Source organism: Camellia sinensis, chromosome 7 (assembly GCF_055761805.1).
Source record: "Camellia sinensis isolate YWXY chromosome 7, ASM5576180v1, whole genome shotgun sequence".
Classification (NCBI taxonomy): domain Eukaryota; kingdom Viridiplantae; phylum Streptophyta; class Magnoliopsida; order Ericales; family Theaceae; genus Camellia; species Camellia sinensis.
The window spans coordinates 6,865,190-6,883,972 of record NC_138967.1 but is presented as its reverse complement, the minus strand read 5'-3'; the positions used below and the strand labels follow the sequence as shown (position 1 = coordinate 6,883,972).

Below are 18,783 nucleotides of genomic sequence, written 5' to 3'. Positions count from 1 at the left end.
ACTTCACATTTCTCTTTATTTGTACATTTTTCTGTCGAGTGAATAAAACGACATTATTAACAAATGAAATGAGAGTATGTAAAGAGCAACAACAAACTGTTTCTTCTATTTTGGACAGAAAAATCAATCCTCAAGGAAAAAAATAATTGAAAAGAGGGGAAAAAAAAAATTTGGTTTCAATTGAAATAAATTACAAGTTATCGTGTTCAATAACTTGAGCAGCTCTCCATTCTTCACCAGGGTTGACAAGCACAGGAACCAGCATTGAAGCAGAGCCGGTGCAGATAAAATAACCCTCATTTCCAAATTTGCGTGACAAGGAACCAGGGCTCGATACATAGATGTCCTCAAAACCAATCTTGATTATCCTGAAGAATAGCTCTCTCCCCTGATCAATGGTTTCATATTTAGAAGGTGCAGTGTTATAAAAGTGTTTACGTCTTTCTTCTGGAGGAGCAGTGTAGACTCTACTGAGCTTATTCTTCAAAACGGTAATGGGCACGTCTTGAACGCTCCACACTCCAGGTTTCTTTTCAGGCTCGTACCCAAAAGAGAACCAAGCAGGGTTTTCTTCATATTTCATGGCTTCAGATGGAGATAAAACTTGGAATGGAGACGGTAGGGGAGGGTGGGTGCAGTAAGAGCAAGATCGAAGTCCTTTGATTGATGTCCCGTCTCTCTTCTTGAACTTGAAGTGGTTGAGTATAGCACCCGTCAGTTTGACAGGTTTGCGGCCATTGTTTTTGACTATCACTGCTGTTGCCATGCTCACCGGGTACAGTGACACTACATAGCTTATGTCAAGATTTCCACTCTTGCAGCTCAATTCCACCTACAACAACAATGGAATTTTCTCCATAATTATTACAATTCTGCTTCCATTTCATATGATTTCTATTTCTATTGATTTGAAATTTACAGTTAGAAGGAAGCATCACTTTGTTTGGTTTGAAATTTTCAAAAACATATTTTTGAATTTTCAATCCTCATTCCCTATTTTCAGTGATTTTTTTAAAAAAATATTTGAATTTCTATTTATTTATACATTGTAGATCTACTTCAACTAGAAACATTTAATAAAAAAAATCACCCAAAACAAAAAAATATGAAAATTCAATATTCTATTTTTTTAGTGAATTTATATTGATCTTTATTCTTATTTTTTTAGTGAATTTATATTGATCTTTTTTCTATAACTATAATCCTTAAAGAGTATGAAATATTTCAAAATAACTACTTTTATATTGTTCTTTCTTCTTCTTCGAAACCGTCATAATTCATCACTGAAAAACTTCATATTTATTCTTAGAAATTCATATATAATTAAATTTGTGCTTATCCTCCCTAAAAATGATTATTAATGCTCAAAATTTGTAAAATTCAAAACACAATAATTCAAGTATACCTGGAGAGCATCAATGGAATCAGAATCCACATCCTTAAGGGTCCATTGCGAAGTGATGACAGGTTTGGAATTCGCTTCAGACTCAGACACGTCATTTATCACCAATCCAATCCCTCCTTTGGCTTTGGCTTTGGCTTTGGCTTTATCTTCGGCTTCTTGACCAGGAATGGTGTACAAAACCTCCTCAAAACCATCAGGTTTCCAATAGACATTGGGCTTGTAAGAAGTGACATGGCCGTCTGGTATTCGAAGCCTCAGTGAGCTTCCATTTCTCACTGTCAGCTCAACCTCCTCCCCCGACAATGGCCCTGAAAATTTAATCCCTTTCCGGCCAAACCGCTGCTCAAGACTACTCTCCTCCGCCGGGGAAAGGGTGGTTGCACAACCAGCAGCAGCAGCACAGGCCTTTGTTAAGCTTAAGGTTGGTTTTGGAAGAAGAATACTGGTACTAGTATTAAAAAACGATAGTAGAGAAGCCATGGGTTGAAGAGATAATAGCTAATTAACTTAATTATGCAGCAGCCTCTCCTCCATACACTCTACACACTCATTATACGCCAACCACTCGCCCCTCTATCCTTTTGTCCCTACTGTTTCTTCTTTTATTTTGTATTTGGATAAATTACACTCACCGCCCATAGAGTTTGAAAAAAATAGAATTAACCTTATTATTTTGACATAATTATGCTGACCTCTCTTAATTCACATAACAATTAGGTGTTTTTAAATCTGTAATTTATTAGTCATATTAATGAAAAAATAATATTCCTACATATTTTTAATTAAAATTATCTCTGTTTATTTTAGTGTCTACCCATCTTTTGCATTAGTTTAAATCATTTTAGTTATATTAAAGAGAAGTCAATGTAATTATGTTAAAAGTATGGAAACTAACTGTATTTTTTTTCAAATCTCAAAGGGGGTGAGTATAATTTACCCTTTGTATTTTGGCATTTTTCTATTTTTTTTTAATACTTTTAGATTAGATAAATTTTATCAATAGTTCCTATACTTTAGACTCTGTATCATTTTAATCCTTATAGTTTTAATTGATTCGACATTGTCCATGAATTTATGATTTTGTTTCAAAAAAATTAGGTGAAAATTGACCCAATTTTTTTTATTTGTGTCACTTTTTCAATCCCTCTTTCATTCAGATCAAAGCTAACTAATGTGTATGTGAGAGAGAGAGAGAGAGAGAGAGAGAGAGAGAGAGAGAGAGAGAGAGAGAGAGAGAGAGAGAGAGATTGTATTAACATATGCATTGAAGATTTAGACTAGTCGATCTTATAATTAATAATACATGCACTGAACATTTACGCTGTGTTTGATTGGAGAAGTTGGGATGGAAAAGGAAAATGTAGGTGAAACATTCTCCAACCAAACACAGCGTTAGGAGTCAAGTTACTCGAAAATTTATTGAAGAAACTTTTTACTCGCACCAACAGAAACACAACAGTTTGTGTTCTGCAGCCCTCCCAGCTACTTGCAAGAAACACAACAAGAAGAAGGGGTACGAAAATCAGAACTTCTTGATAAACTCAAGAATGTGTTTGTTGATCTCTTCTGGCTTTTCTTGGTTGAGAAAATGTGCTACACCTTCCATGACCACAACTTCATCCAACAGCGGGACATCTTTCTTGAATCCACCATTATTTATGTATTCCTTGGCGCCTCGGATGTTATAGACCAAGTCCAAGTCACCCACAATAAACTTCACAGGCACTTTCACTTGGGACCCTGTCCAAGGTGCTGTGAGTTCCCAGTTTCTGCAATGAAGTGGGAAACAAAAGGAAAATAGATAAGATCTCAGGAGAATTGTAATAACCACTTTTGGCGTTCTTGAGTATAGGTAACTCAACAACATGTTTGAACCTAATAGGCATAACTAAAATTATCCAATCCACAAAGTGTCAGTGTATAACCATCCTAGGACTGGTAGAGAACTCCTAAGGGTGATAAACGAACCAAACAGAACAGCTGGAGCTCGACTCGTGTTTGGCTCATTAAAAGCTCGTTTGAATTCAATTTGTTAAATAAACAAATCAATCTTGAACACATTTGGAGCTTGTTAAAGTTTTCAAACCAAGGTCGAACAATCAATTGTTCATTCAGTTCGGTTTGATAAGCCTAAAACTATATAAAAATACCAAACTATTCAAGCTTGACTCGCCAAAAGCAAATTTTGAAACTCATTAAAGTTTTCAAACCAAATTTGAATAGTTAACTTGGCTTGTATATCAAAATAAAGAAAAAAAGAAGTTGGGGATGATTTGAAATCTACATGAAAAGAAGCTGCACCATCTCTAAAAATTTAGAATTTCACCATGGTGATAGAAGATTTTGTCTTATGAGAAATTATCATGATTAAGACATTAATAAATCTCAAAGTCATCAAAAACTAGAGAGTAACTCACAAATCAAAAGCTCGGTAGTAGTTAATTCCTCCGGTGAAGCCATCCTTCTAAAATTTGCTAGCATAGAAATCAACATCTTTTTCTGACAACCAAGAAGGCAAGATAACTGGCGTATCAGGTGAATTGCCATCGCCAAATCCTTCACATTTATGCTATGTTTGGATGGAGGATTTGGAGAGGGATTTGGACATAGAAAGGAAAAAGGTATTTCAAACTACGTGCAATGAAAGTATATTTTGTTCTCATTTCACCTATCTTTTCTCTTTCTTTTTTCAAATTTCTTCCTAAATCCCCCAACCAAACATAGCGTTAGGGAAAAAAAAAATGGAGTAGGATTGCAGTATGTTAGGAATTTCTTGACCACTCTTCTAACACCAATTTGGGCAAACTCAGCTTCAATATCTCCAAGGACCTACAACATAATTTAGATAAGGCCTCAATGCTCTTTCTTTCACTCCACTAATTCAAACAAAAACTCAAATATAATAAATAAATAAGAATCCAGATCAAGGCTAAAAGTTCACCTGAAATCTGCAAATGTAGTGATCATCGCCATGCAAGAATCGAAACATCTTAATAGGCTTCATCGTAGGGTTTCTAGGAACGTAATGAATGCTCAAATTGACCAAAGCCTTGACTCTATCAGGTCTGTATAGACACAAATACCAAGCTGCATATGCTCCCCAGTCATGCCCAACCACAAACACCTTGTCTTCATCAGGAGCGATTTTGTTAGGGAGACCAACGTTGTCTCCGATCACATGGAGAATGGTGAATTTAGTGGAGTCGTTGACTGGTGCTCCAGTGGTGTGCCGTAGCCGCGGAGGTCCGGCACCACTGCTTTGTAGCCGTGCGTTGCCATGTAGAGGATCTGGTGCCGCCATGAGTACCAGAGCTGCGAGAAGCCGTGAAGGAAGAGGACCACTGGTCCTTTGCCTTTTTTTTGCTACGTGCATGTTTATGCCATTTACACTAATCATCTTGTGTTCTATTCCCTCTATCTCTCTCTCTTTCTCTAGCAAAGTGTGTGTGTGGGAGTGGGTGGGGTGGGGTGGGGGGGATGAGTGGTTTAGAACTTTTTCTATGACTTAGCCTTGTTTGGGAATAGTTTTTTTTAGTAATTTTTTGACTTTTTAGCTAAAATATGATATAAAAAAAATTAGTATGTTTGGGATGACTTTTTAGTTTTTTAGAGCATCTCCAACGCACGAGGCAAATGGAGAGAATTAGGCATTTTGCCTATTGAAGTTGCATTTCTAGGGCTCCAATGCATGAGGCAAATGGCGAGGCATTTTGCCTATTCTCGTTTTGGCTCTCCACATGTAACCAGCCTCCATTGCTAGGCAAAGTGTGTTCCCGCCGACTCAGGTGACTCTCTTTCTATTTCTCTCTCTTTCTCCCTTTCTCGTTTTTCCCCATCAACGATCTCTCTCAACCCACCTCTTGCACTACGAAACCCTTCCCCTTCTGTTTGATTTCATTAAGCTTAGTTTACTTCTTGCGATTTAGGAAGATTCAAGAGGTCTGGACATTGGATTTCAAGGTCAGAACTCTTTGAACCCTAAATCAATACCTTTGCTTCACTTTGATTTCTTTCCTGGTATGTTGGTCCTCAATTGGGTTCTGTTTGATTTTTCATTCTCTTCCTCTTACTCTGATGATTGTACAGAGCACATGAAAGCTTGTTTGTTGTTCTTTAATATGCTTTTTTCATCTATATATTATTAGTTTCAATCCTTCATATTTGACCAGTTATTCTTTTTATTGTTTTTTCTTTCTTTCTTTTATTTATTTATTAATAACTTGATTTTTGCCTTTGGGTTTTGAATTCAAGCCCTCGTTGTTTGATCTGAATTTATAATTGTTTTTAGTTCAAGATTTTGATCAATTGTAACTGAAGGAAAATTCAAGTTTTGTTTTGAAATTTTTGAGAGAGAGAGAGAGAGAGAGAGAGAGAGAGAGAGAGAGAGAGAGAGAGAATGGATTTATGGGTTGTTGCAGCAGCAGCTGGAGCTGGGTATTTAGCCAAGTTTTGGCAAAACTTGTCTGGGGAAAATGGGTTATCAGATGGGAATTCAATTTGCAAGCAATCCAAATCCCAATATTTGCTTCAGCAGATACAGGACCAAAATAGTCCATGCTTGATGAATCTAATTATGTAAAAATAAAATTAAAAGTTGTTTTTTAACAGCTTTAAGCTTTATTAGGCTTTAGGGTTTGGTGGTTGCAGTAGTAGAGAGCTGCTACTCTGTTTTTGATTTGTAGAATTTGAGTGCTTTGACTTGGATTTAAAGTTGGGTTTGTTTCAAATTTTGCTGGTTGAAATCTGAAATGGAGAGAGACTTCTTAGGTTTGAATTCTAAAGATTCTGTAGTTGTTGTGAAGTAAGAGGCTGTTGAAGGATGTAAAGATTCAGGTACTTGTAGACATACAAAACATATGTTTTTTTTTGTGCCTAAATATCATTGATTTGTATTTCTCAGTGTTTAAGAATTCAGTTTTCTTTTAACTTTGTGTTAATGTAAATTTGGGTTATGATTGAATTTCACTTTTCATGGCATAACAGTGAGTTGTTGCAAATTATTGTTATTGTTTTGCATATTCTCTGTATTAATTTTGCTTGATGTGTTGTATCTTGTGCTAGAGTTGTGGACTGGGTATTCTTTAAATTTAAAGCATGTGCTCTTCTAAGTTAGTTTAGACTTGTTGTGTTTGTTAAGGGTGAGGTCAATTTGTGGTAGGAAAATAAAATTGAACAAATAAATGGGGTATTATAAATCAATATTCTAATTAACAAGTGTTTCTATAGAAAATTTACACAGCTAATTATGGTTACTTCAATTTTTGCTCTTTATATTTTGGATGTCCATTCAAGTCCTGGATTTCAAAATTCATGAGAGATGTAAAGAAAGATTAAGAATTCTCCATATTCAACTTAATGGGATCTTTCATTCACTTATTCTTTTGTTCTTTTTATGGCCAATAATAAGTTTGACTATATTCCAAAAATAAGTTAGGGATTTATTGATAGAAAAAATTTATTCCACGTATCACTAAAGATCATAGATTAAAAACAAATCACTAGTGATATATTATTGAAAGCACTTAAAGTAGTACAAATATTTTTGAAAACACACTCACTAAAGCATATAAACTAGTATAGAAATCAATAAGAACCAACTAGCACTTCTCACAAGGAGTCTCCATGTAGTATCCACAAGTGTTCGACCAAGTCCTATTTGAGTTTGGAGTGAGTTCCTCTATCTTTGATGTTATGATGATTTTGAATGAATTCAAAAAGTTTTGGTGTTTGCTCATGAGACACTGGTGGAAGACTTTCACTAATTGTATCATAATTAAAGTCTAATCCATTGGCATCCCTCTCATCTTCAACAATCATGTTTTGAATTATTATGCATGCCATCATAATATCTTCCATTATTTCTGTTTTCCAAAAACGTGCAAGTCCTTGCACAATCGCGAAATGTGCTTGGAGCACACCAAATGCTCGCTCAACATCCTTCCTTGCCGATTCTTGAGCTTTTGCAAAATATATTTGCTTATTCCCTTGTGGAGATGAGTTTGTTTTGACAAATGTTGCCCATTGTGGATATATACCATCATCAAGATAGTATCCTATTGTATAATCATTTCCATTGATTGAGTAATTGACTAGAGGAGCACGACCTTGAGTGAGAAGTGAAAATACAGAAGAACGATATAATACATTGATGTCGTTATGAGATCCGGGCATCCCCAAAAAGGCATGCCATATCCATAAATCTTGAGAAGCCATAGCCTCTAAAATAATAGTTGGTTCATGGATGTGACAAGATTACATACCTTTCCGTGCAGTAGGACAATTTTTTCACTTCCAATGCATACAATCAATGCTTCCTAACATACCAGGAAACCCGCGATTGCTTCGCATCGCTAATAATCTTGAAATATCATCGTTGTTAGGGCTCCTCAAGTACCTCTAAGAAAACATTGCAACCATCGCCTTAACAAAATGTTTTAGACTCTCTATGGTGGTGCTTTCAGCAATTCTCACATAATCATCCACCGAATCTGCTGCTACTCCATAAGCGAGCATCCTCATAGCAGCTGTCATTTTTTGAAGGGAAGACAAACCAATGATTCCAACAGCATCTGTTTTCTGGACAAAATATGGATCGTATGCTTCCACCGTAGATAGAATATGAAGAAAGAGAGATCGATTCATCCGGAATCTCCTCCTAAATAAATGGACAGGATATATAGCTGTTTCTGAGAAGTCGTCTCGATAAAGTCTCTCATGGCCTTGAACTCGATTGCAATAAATAACTGCATGGCCTTCAATGGAACCACTACGTCTTCTCGAACATCTTTCTCTATTGAGTCGCTCTTCTTCCATTGCAGCTATCGTTGTTAGCTGCAATTTGTCATCACCGTCAAAGTCGTTAAGAATCATTTTCATGGTATTGCAAACCATGGTAATTAAAAAATGAATGAAGTTGAGAAATATAGTTCAAATTGATAAAAATGAAAGAGTAAATCCTTTTTATAAACAAAAATATATGACCATTAGGAATATGTTCGTTAGAGAATATTACCGTTAGAGAATAATACCATTTCAAAATATGACCGTTGAGAGAATATTACCGTTTGAAAATATGATCGTTGAGATACTATGATTGTTTGAAAAAATATATATATATATATATATTTTATAAATAATTTAATTATATATTTTAAATAAATAAATATTTGCAAATGTCATGTCCATATATGCAACATGTCATAAAAAGATTATTTATTTATTTATTTATTAATGTTTATGGTAGTTTTCTTTTAAAAATTAGTTAAGTTAGTTTGATTGGTTAACTAAAATAAAGAGTATGGTTGGAGTGTACACTAACTAAACTAGTTAGGCAAAATGAAGAAGGTAGTTTTCTGTGTACTTTTAGAAGGCATTTTAGAGAGCATGTTGGAGATGCTCTTACGAAAAGATATGCAAAAAGTAGAGAGAAAAAGAAATCTTTGAATTTTTGGTATAGGTTGTTGGCTTTTTGATTTTTTTAGTGACTTTTTAACTTTTTAGCTAAAATTATCACTTGCCAAACGAGGCCTTAGTGCTTGTTTGGAATCATCTAAAATAGATAAAAAGTCAAAAAATTATTAAAAAAGTAAAAAAGTTAACATTATTCACTAATCAATTGTTTAGTCAAAAAGTCAGCATACACAGAGGGCAAAAAGAATAAAAAGCCTTTGCTGACATGCACAGAAATTAAAAAAAAAAAAAAAAAAAAAGCGCCGCACAGTGCATTGACGCAAAATAGTGTATGTTAGTGCTTAGAAGGGTACTTTGGTAATTTTGCTAGTTGATATAATATTTTAATACATATTTTTTTCGTAAAAAGTTAAAAAGTTATCTTAAACATATATTTTTTTTCCTTTACTTTTTTAGTAAAAAAGTTAAAAGGAGCACGTTCATCCCAAACAATTCCTTAGTTTTGAAAAGTTTGTTAATTTTTTTGTTTTTAAAATATAAAAAAATGAGAAGTGATATTATTCAAGATAAGTCAAAAGTTAAAATATAAGGTGTGTTTAGTTTGTGTTTTGAGATAAATTTTTGAAAAAAACATTTTGGGGAAAGAGTTTAGAAATGTTTTTAGTTTATTTGGTTGTATATTTTGAAAATAGTTTTGGAGTTTGGGATGATTTGATATTTTGTAGTAGTTGAGTAGATGTGTGTGAGAGAAAAAGTGAGTAAGAATGAGAAAAGATAGAGAAAAAGTGATTGATTGATGCACAGGAAATAGAAAGCGATTTTGAAATTTTTTTTCAAAAAATTTGAACCAAACAAAATTTTGAATTTTTTTTTTAAAAAATTGTGGGTGTGTTTGGTTTGTGTTTTGTGATAAATTTTAAAAAAAAAATTAGAGAAAGAGTTTAGAAATTTTTTTGGTTTATTTGGTTGTATATTTTGAAAATAGTTTTGGAGTTTGGGATGATTTGATATTTTGTTGTAGTTGAGTAGATGTGTGTGAGAGAAAAAGTGATTGATTGATGTGTCAGAGAGAGAAAATGATTTTGAATTTTTTTTTCAAAAAATTTGAACCAAATAAAATTTTGAAAATTCTTTTCAAAAATTGTATCTTGAGATACAAACTAAACAAGCCTAGTGTCTTGAGATAAAACCAAACAAGCCCATAGCTTTTTACCTATTTGCCAAACAAAAATAATTGAGAGCTCTAATTTTGAAACTCTAGGAGGAGTTCTAATGGTGAGACCCACCACCATATAATTTGACATTTATATTTACTTGTTCATTTTTATTTAATTATTTAATTATTATTTTTTTCTATACCACATTAAAACTCAAATTAAAATTTTAATTTTAGAACCCTTACTCTTTGCCAAAACAAGCCTATATGTTCATGAATCATACTTGTCAAGAGATTTGTTTGTTTCTTGGGAAAGGGACAAAAGTTTTTTTTTTTTTTTTCATCTCTTGTGGCTTTTATATTATTATTATTATTATTATTATTATTAGTCTATTTATATATTTTTTATAGGATAAATTACAAATAAATCCCAAGTTTCCTTAAAATACATATTGATACATGTAATTTAAAAAATTACTAATGCCTCTTTATCGAAATTTTTTATTTAACATAATTAATTAAAAATGTAAATTCCTAACTAGTTTTCGATACAATAATAAAATTACTTAATTCTTTAGTTAAAATAAAATTTTGACATTATTAAAAACTATTAATTGAATTTGATGATTTATTAATAAAAATAGACATTTTTTATGAAATTAAAATTTTCAAGGAGTGAGATGTAATTTCCAGAATCACATGAGATAATTTATATTTTAAGCAAATCTCAGAAATTGTATTTATAATTTACCCTATTTTATATTTGATTATGTAAACAATTTATATGTTTGTAGCAAAATTGTTAAAATTCATACCTTTCAAAAAAGAGAGAATTTAAAAATAGTGGAGTGTAGATAAAATAATTTCAAAAAGAAGAAAGTACAAGTGATTCATGCATAAATTTATGCAATAAAGATTTGTACGATATCATTTTAAAATTATGTTTTCTACCATCAATTTTCTTAATATTTCCACTTCAAAAAATAAGATTGAATTAACAATTCAATAGAACACGCGTAAATCATATTTAGTTGGCAAAAATGACATGGGATTATGAGGCTTATGGATTGCTAGTCCCCTAATGGTGAGATTAACATTCTAACGGGGATGGTTTACAATCTACTGGGTGTCTCTAAATGCAACTTGAAAATTTTAGTTGGATATCGTATTTCTTAAGAAATCTTATCTCTAATTTTGAATTTTTGTCTTCTTTTTTAAACACTCCAAGTAATACTAACCTACAATCCACTCACCTCTACTGCCAATGAATCTATGTGGTCGCTCACAACCCCTTCATTTCCCTCTTTAGTCCCTTCCTTTCCTTCCTTGCCACTCGCGGCTCCCTTCTCTACCATTTCTTTTCTTCCTTGTAGCCCCTTGCTCCCTCCTCTACTCTCTGGCAACACCTCAAATCCCTTACTACCTGCAAACCCCTTTCTCTTTGTTGCCTCCTCCCTACCCTCTAGTGCTACCTCTCTTCCAACCCTCTTGCCTCCTCACGACCCCCATCCATATCCATCTCCTCACGACCTCTTTGCTTTACAATTTCTCACTCTCTCACACTGTTACAATTCTTTCTTTTCACACTTTACTCGTAATCTAGATAACCTAATCTGATAATCAAACATGGCCAAAAAGTTTTAAATGAAAAATGAATCTAAATCATACCATAAAAGGTAGTGGTGTTTCTTTCATGGGATTGAGGTATATGATTGGATATTCTATGTCTAATAGATTTATTAGTTGATCGTTTGGTAAAAAAGCAAAGATCAGACTAATAGTTAAATACACATCATTTCTAGCCAAATAGTCTAGAAACTATTTATCTTCAAACTAATAGTGCATTTTACTATCTCACTTATTTAGGCTCCGTTTTGTTTTGAAATAAAATATTTTTATCAAAAATATTTTACTCATTTTCTGTTGTTTGGTTAAAAAAAAAGTAAGTAAAATATTTTTTAAGAAAAATATTTTTTCATCATTTTCCCCAAAATAACTTACCTTTAAAAATTTTGCAAGTCAATTTTTACAAAATTGACTCTCACTCACTACCTTTTCAACACATTTAGCATTTTCAAATAAATATATAAACTCACTAAAAAGTCATAAATAACACTTTATTGAATCAAATATTCTCTTTTAGACAATAAAATATTTTTGTTCCAAGTGTTAACCAAATACCGAAAAATAAAAACAAAAAAATTTTCTATGTAAAATCAATTTACAAGAAAAATATATATTTTTTTGTGTAAAATATTTTATGCCGAAACAAATAGAGTCTTAGTTCGTCCAAACAAACACGACACAAATATAAGTTGCCTGGTCATTTTCAGTAAATTTGGAGAATTTTTTGAGATTTCAATTTATTTTCATACAAAATGATGTAATTTCTATTATTTTTATTGTATGAATTTTTTATATACTAATTTTGTTTGTATAATATTATCAGTTTTGGTGTTATGAGTCATAATAACAGTAAATATACACCTATAAAAATTAAAATAATACAATACGCATCAATTGGTGTACTAACAGATGATATGACATAATTTTAGAAATTTTGGATATTTGTAATTTGTATAATGAGTGGGGTTATTAATGATATCATAACATATATTGGTATACTAATTGGTATACCAATTGGTGCATGTAGCACTACCATAAAAATTATATTGAAAACTTACACCGAAAAGTGATGAATGATTCAAATTTAATTTTATAGGAATTGGCTACGGACTGAAGGGTGATGTTGGGCCCGTGAGGGCTCACCAGGGGTCTCATTTTGATAATCTGAACCGTTCAATGTATAGAACTCATTGAGTACTATATGCCTGTAAAAAATCACGTTGATCGGATATCGATCGCAATTTCATTGGATCAAGTTTTTGTCAACCGTTTATTTTTTCACCGTCCATTTTTTTATTTATTTATACAAGACTGATTTGATCACGTAGTTATCAATATCCAATCAACGTGATATTTTATAGATATAGATTACTCGATGAGTTCTACATATTAAACGATTTAGATTATCAAAATGAGACCTGTGGTAGGTCCTCACTAATCCAACAATACCCTCCAATTCGATCATAGATTGAAGGGAAGCCAAACCCATTTTTATATAGTAGGACCTTCGCTTGAACTGAATCTTCACTACATTGGGTTTTTTTGAATAATTTTCTGATAAGTTTTCTAAATTCCTAGCATCATTGGTCACAATAATAATCGTTGTGAATGAGGTTAAATCATGGTTGATGTATAAAATGTTAATAGTACTTTTTACTGTCAATAATTTGGGTGAATATGTAACAAATATATATATATATATATATATGGGAATATATTTTTTGAGTACCAACACGTGGCCAAGGTGACGCCGACGTGTCAGCCGAGGTGCCACGTATCCTGGTCATGACGCCGAGATGATCTCGGTTAGGCCGAGGTTATCTCCGAAGATATCGGAATCCGAGATAAGCGGATAGGGCATAAGAGTCCCAGAATGAAGAAGGACTTTAGCATAGATAAGGATAACATTCTTACGGAGTTTATCTTTATCACTTGGAGAGTCCAAGATAAGCACTGAGCAGAAGTCCATTAAAGCTAGGCTTCTATGGGGACTAGGATTAAGTTAACTATAAAAGAAAGGCACTCCCGATGGGTCTAAGGTACACAATTTATATTCTGAACAGTAAGTTTAGCACTATTGATTATCTTTGAGAGATATACTGACTTGATCGTCGGATTGCCCCCGGGTGGACGAACCACCGCCGGAATCTTCTCTTTCTGTTGCAGGTCAGACAGGTGCCATCTATTCTGCCAGTGCTTTCTAGCTGAATACTGAGTTGGTAGTGTGATCGGAAATTCACTTACACAATTTGGCGTCGTCTGTGGGAAAGCAAGGAGAATAGATGGCCAACGACAGACAAAAGAAAAAGATTGGGGACGACACTACTGCTGGGAGTGGCAGACCTATCGACCTTGACGTCGAAGGAGACAACTGCAGCACAAAAACTCGTGACCAGAATCACAGCAAGAAAGACGTCGGCTAGGATGGAGACGTACCAAAGAAGCTAGATCGAAGTGGGTACTACAATGAGGATGACCTCTAGGTATGGAAGGATAGATACCTGTGGAGGGACGAAGAGGTAAAAGAGATGGCAAACAGATTGGCGGACCTGCAATCGGTCGTCAATTTCGTGATGCAAAACAACGTCATGCAGCCACCATTCCCGCTGCAGGACACGCCGATTCTAGCGGCCAATGCCCAGAAGGGAAGGCAGAAAACAATCCCCATAGCCCCTCAGTACACCAGGAGCGAAAGACACTCTCACCTACCTTCCAGGGAAGTCGGACGAGGAGAATCAAGAAGGGAAGAATCACGGAGGACGTATCACACAAAGGAGGCAGACCGCAAAGAACATCGGCATGTTCAGGGGCAGGCGCTGTGCTTCGACACAACTAATGGAGAAAGGTCGAAGAGGACTCACCCCGAAGCTGAAAGTAGTGCACCAAAAAGATTGAGATCAGGAGATAGCCGAGCTCCTAGGCGGACAAAGGAGGACTTAAGAGATTACCTCAAGAGGAAGCAACAAAAGCCCGATGCCGAGGTAAACTCCCCTGATAAACCGAGAACACTGTTCTCAGTGGAGTTGGACAAATTTGAGGCACCGAAGAGATTCAGTATGCCAAGGTTCCAAATATACGATGGTAAGTCAGACCCCAACTTCCACGTTGGATTATACTTAAACTCAATGGCATTGTATAGTGGAAACAAGCCGTTGCTCTGCAAAGTGTTCTCCTCATCCTTCGGGGAGATTGCATCAGATTGGTTTCACAAACTACCGAAGGGAAGCGTGAACACCTGGGAAGGCCTGGCCGAGATGTTTGTGGCCAGGTTCGTGACAAACAAGTTACAGCCATTAAGGGTGGATGCATTGATGGCTCTGAAGATCAGTAAGGATGAAGGCCTTAGGGCCTATGCAAAAAGGTACTATGAGGTGTTCAACCGAATACCAGAGTGTAATCAAGAGGTGGCGGTCGTATCTTTTAAGAACGGCCTAAAAGATGACTGTCCACTATGAAAATCTTTGGCAAAGACATTGCCAAAAAGCATGGAAGAGCTCATGGCTAGAATTGAGAAGTATGCCAGACCTGAGGAAGATACATCGGGGACTAAGGAGACAAAGCAAGAAAAAGGAAACAGCTCACCGAAGCGAGGCCGAGGTAACAATGGATCCAGCAAGGAAGAGATAGGACTAAGGGCTACTCAGGCAATTACGACTGTGTTCTGAATCCCAATTCACAAAGTCCTGGACAAGTTTCGGAACTAACCCTATTTCAGATCGCCAGCGAGGGCACCAAGAGAGTTTATGGGAAGAAACCTCGGTAGACATTGTGCTTACCATAATGAAGATGGGCACATGGCTCAGAGTTGTAGAGCCTTGAAAACACATTTAGAGGACCTGGTAAGGCAAGGCCATCTGAGAGACCTTGTCGATGAAGCCAGGACAAGGGAAGAACAGGCAAGATTGCCTCAGGCACCAGCAGCCCCGCCTCCCCCAGCACAGTAACCTCAGGCAAGAGGACCTCGGGTAATTAATGTAATTCACTCGAAGGTCAACGCAAATGAGATTCGAGGGAAGACCCAGAAGGTAAAGCACCTACAGCATGTCTACCAAGTTGGGGAGAAGAGACACCGGGCAGAAGAGTACCAAGGACCACTAGTGTCCTTTACTAAAGTCGACCTTGAGATGGTGCAACATCCACATAACGATGCCTTGGTAGTATCCCTCCAGGTTAGGGAATGCCAAGTGAAGCGCATCTTAATCGACCAGGGCAGCTCTTGTGACATCATGTACGTCAGATGTTACAAGGAGCTTGGCCTTCACCTAGATGATATGGAGCAATCCAATAGCCCAATGGCTGGGTTCAATGGAACGTCGACATGGCCACTGGGAACGACGAGCTTGGAGGTGCAGGCTGGCACCAAGAGGATAAAGACAAAGTTCATCGTAATCGACACACCTTCCCCTTACAATATCATCTTGGGAAGGTCGTGGTTGCATGCGATGGGGGCTGTTCCCTCAACATTGCATCAACTATTGCGGTTCCCAACAAAACATGGGATAGAGGAGATCAGCTGCAGGCAAAGAATTGCTCCATGGCAGCAATGAAATCCACCTGCAGCATACGAGAACCAGAGAAGGCAGAGATCGAAGGCGAGGACGTGGAGGTCCTAGAGGATGTCGGCAAAGAGCCAGCAGAGAAGAGTGAAGAAACACTGAAGAAAATCCTTGTCCAGGAGGGGGATGAAGAACGTTTCTTTCTTCTCGGCTCGGGCTTAGCTGAAGAAGAGGAAAAAGAGTTGGAAGCTTTTTTTAGAGCAAATATTGAGGTGTTTGCTTGGACGCCTTACGAAATGCCTAGCATTGACCCCGAGGTCACTTGCTATAAACTAAATGTTGATAGGTCGGCAAAACCCGTAATCCAACGAGCAAGAAGACCGACGTTGATACACGTCGAAGCAGTGGAAGAGGAAGTAGACAGACTTCTGGAGGCCAGGGCCATTCGAGAGGTAAATTACCCAACATGGCTATCAAACACAGTGGTGGTGAAAAAAAAGAATGGTAAATGGAGGGTCTGTGTGGACTTTACCAGCCTGAACAAGGCCTGTCCCAAAGACAGTTTTCCTCTACCCAAAATTGACCAGCTGGTAGATGCCACTTCGGGGCATGGAAGGATAAGCTTCCTGGGTGCCTACAGGGGATACCATCAGACAGCCATGCATCTCCCAGATGAGAAAAAAACTGCGTTTATTACCCCAAAAGGTCTGTACTGCTACAGAGTGATGCCTTTTGGGTTGAAAACGCAGGAGCAACTTACCAAAGACTGGTAACCAAGATGTTCAGACACCTGCTTGGCGGAACGATGGAAGTTTACATCGATGACATGGTCGTGAAGACCAAGGAACCTAAAGGTTATCTGACCGACTTGAAAGCAGTCTTTGACATCCTTAAATCATATCGACTCCGACTCAATGCAGCGAAGTGTGCATTTGGAGTGGGATCTGGTAAGTTTTTGGGATACCTGGTGACAAGAAGGGGCATTGAGGCCAGCCCAGATCAGATTAAGGCCATCCTAGAATTGAAGAGCCCGACGTCGGCAAAACAGGTACAAATGTTGACTGGAAGGGCCGCAGACCTGAATAGGTTCATAAGAAGAAGCTCAGACAAGTGCAAACCTTTCTTCAACTTAGCAAAGAAAGCCACAGATTTTTTATGGACAGAAGAATGCGAGGTCGCCCTAGTCGACTTGAAGAAGTATTTGACCACAGCTCTAGTTCTTTCAAATCCAGAACTTGGGGAGGAGTTGTTTTTGTACTTAGCAGTTTCAGAACACGCAGTAAGTGCAGTGGTAATTCGAGAAGAAAAAGGGGAGCAAAGGGCTGTTTACTATGTAAGCAAAACCCTGGCCGATGCAGAAACAAGGTATCTACCCTTAGAGAAATTGGCACTAGCTTTTGTAATGGCTTCAAAGAAACTGAACCATTACTTCTAGGCCCATAAAATTGTGGTGCTAACTGAACATCCCTTAAAGTCCCTGCTACAACAAGGAGACCTGACAGGAAGAATAGCCAGATGGGCAGTGGCCTTGGGACAGTATGACTTGGAGTACAGACCCCGAACAGTAATCAAAGGCCAAGTTTTGGCCGACTTCATGGCCGAGTTCACACCAGAATCCATCGCACATCGGGCTCCGTTGAGCTGAGGTGAACGATGTCCAAGCAAGTAGGGAGAAACCCAGCCAAATGCAACAGAACAAAGGAAAAAGGAAAAACTTAGACCTTGCAGCATTTACATCGGCGACTCCTTTCGACTGTTTGTTGATGGAAGCTCAAACCGACAAGGAGCAGGGGCAGGAGTAGTACTGGTATCTCCAAATGGAGAGATATTGGAACAGTCCATTTGATTGGGGTTCAAGGCCTCAAACAATGAAGCAGAGTATGAAGCATTGATTGTAGGACTAAAACTGGCGGTAGCAGTAGAAACAGATGAAGTGATAGTCTTCTGTGACTCCCAGTTCATAGTCAACCAGACAACGGGCGAGTTTGCAGCCCGAGATGAAAGGATGTCAGCCTACGCAAAGAAAGTCAACAAGTTAGTGGCCTTGTTTCAGAATTGCCGACTACATCAGGTTAGCCGAGATGATAATAGTCACGCCGATAAACTGGATAATCTGGCTAGTGCAATACAACCTGGAAAAGCAAGGACGATAATGGTCGAATACCTGTCGGGCCCGAGCATTGAACCACCGATTGCAGAGCACGAAGCAATGTGTGTGGATATGGGACCAAGCTAGATGGATGCAATTATAGCATTCTTAAAGGAAGGAAAGCTGCCAGATGACCACAAAGAGGCACACAAGATCAGATTGAAATCGGCAAGATTCAGTTTGACAGCGGAAGGACATCTCTACAGAAGATCCTTCACTGGACCCCTTTTGAGGTGTGTACATCCTTCACAAGTTGAAGATTTTTTATATGAAATACATGAAGGAATTTGTAAAAGCCACGCTGGGGGCAGATCACTTGCCTATAGGGCCATTACGCAGGGGTATTGGTGGCCCTACATGCAGAGAGATGCAGAAGCCTATGTGAAGAAATGTGAAAAGTGCCAAAGGTTTGCACCTCTGATACACCAACCAGCAGCAGACCTAAACCTAGTATCCAGTCCTTGGCTGTTTGCCCAATGGGGCATGGATCTCGTTGGGTAACTGCCCCAAGCAACTGGACAAAGAAAGTACCTGCTGGTAG

General features: G+C 36.9%; 1 protein-coding gene and 1 pseudogene across 1 annotated transcript; both read right to left on the bottom strand.

The window, feature by feature from the left end:
* Window positions 1-79: 79 nt before the first annotated feature.
* On the bottom strand, window positions 80-1,977 carry LOC114323413 (photosynthetic NDH subunit of subcomplex B 2, chloroplastic). Its single transcript, XM_028271045.2, has 2 exons — window positions 1,406-1,977; window positions 80-832 (listed from the first exon to the last, which is right to left on the bottom strand). Exons 1-2 carry the CDS (start codon window positions 1,883-1,885, stop codon window positions 191-193), a joined length of 1,122 nt encoding a protein of 373 aa, XP_028126846.2. The 5' UTR covers window positions 1,886-1,977; the 3' UTR covers window positions 80-190.
* A 950-nt stretch (window positions 1,978-2,927) lies between these two features.
* LOC114260556 (epoxide hydrolase 1-like) lies at window positions 2,928-7,618 on the bottom strand (annotated as a pseudogene).
* Between the last annotated feature and the right edge of the window lie 11,165 nt (window positions 7,619-18,783).

What these genes read in the sequence shown, in the direction of transcription:
- LOC114323413 (XM_028271045.2), bottom strand. Translation starts at nt 1,885, where the DNA reads ATGGCTTCTCTACTATCGTTTTTTAATACTAGTACCAGTATTCTTCTT. An exon ending in ATTCCATTGATGCTCTCCAG is followed by an intron (nt 833 to 1,405) that starts GTATACTTGAAT and finishes TTGTTGTTGTAG; the next exon opens with GTGGAATTGAGCTGCAAGAG.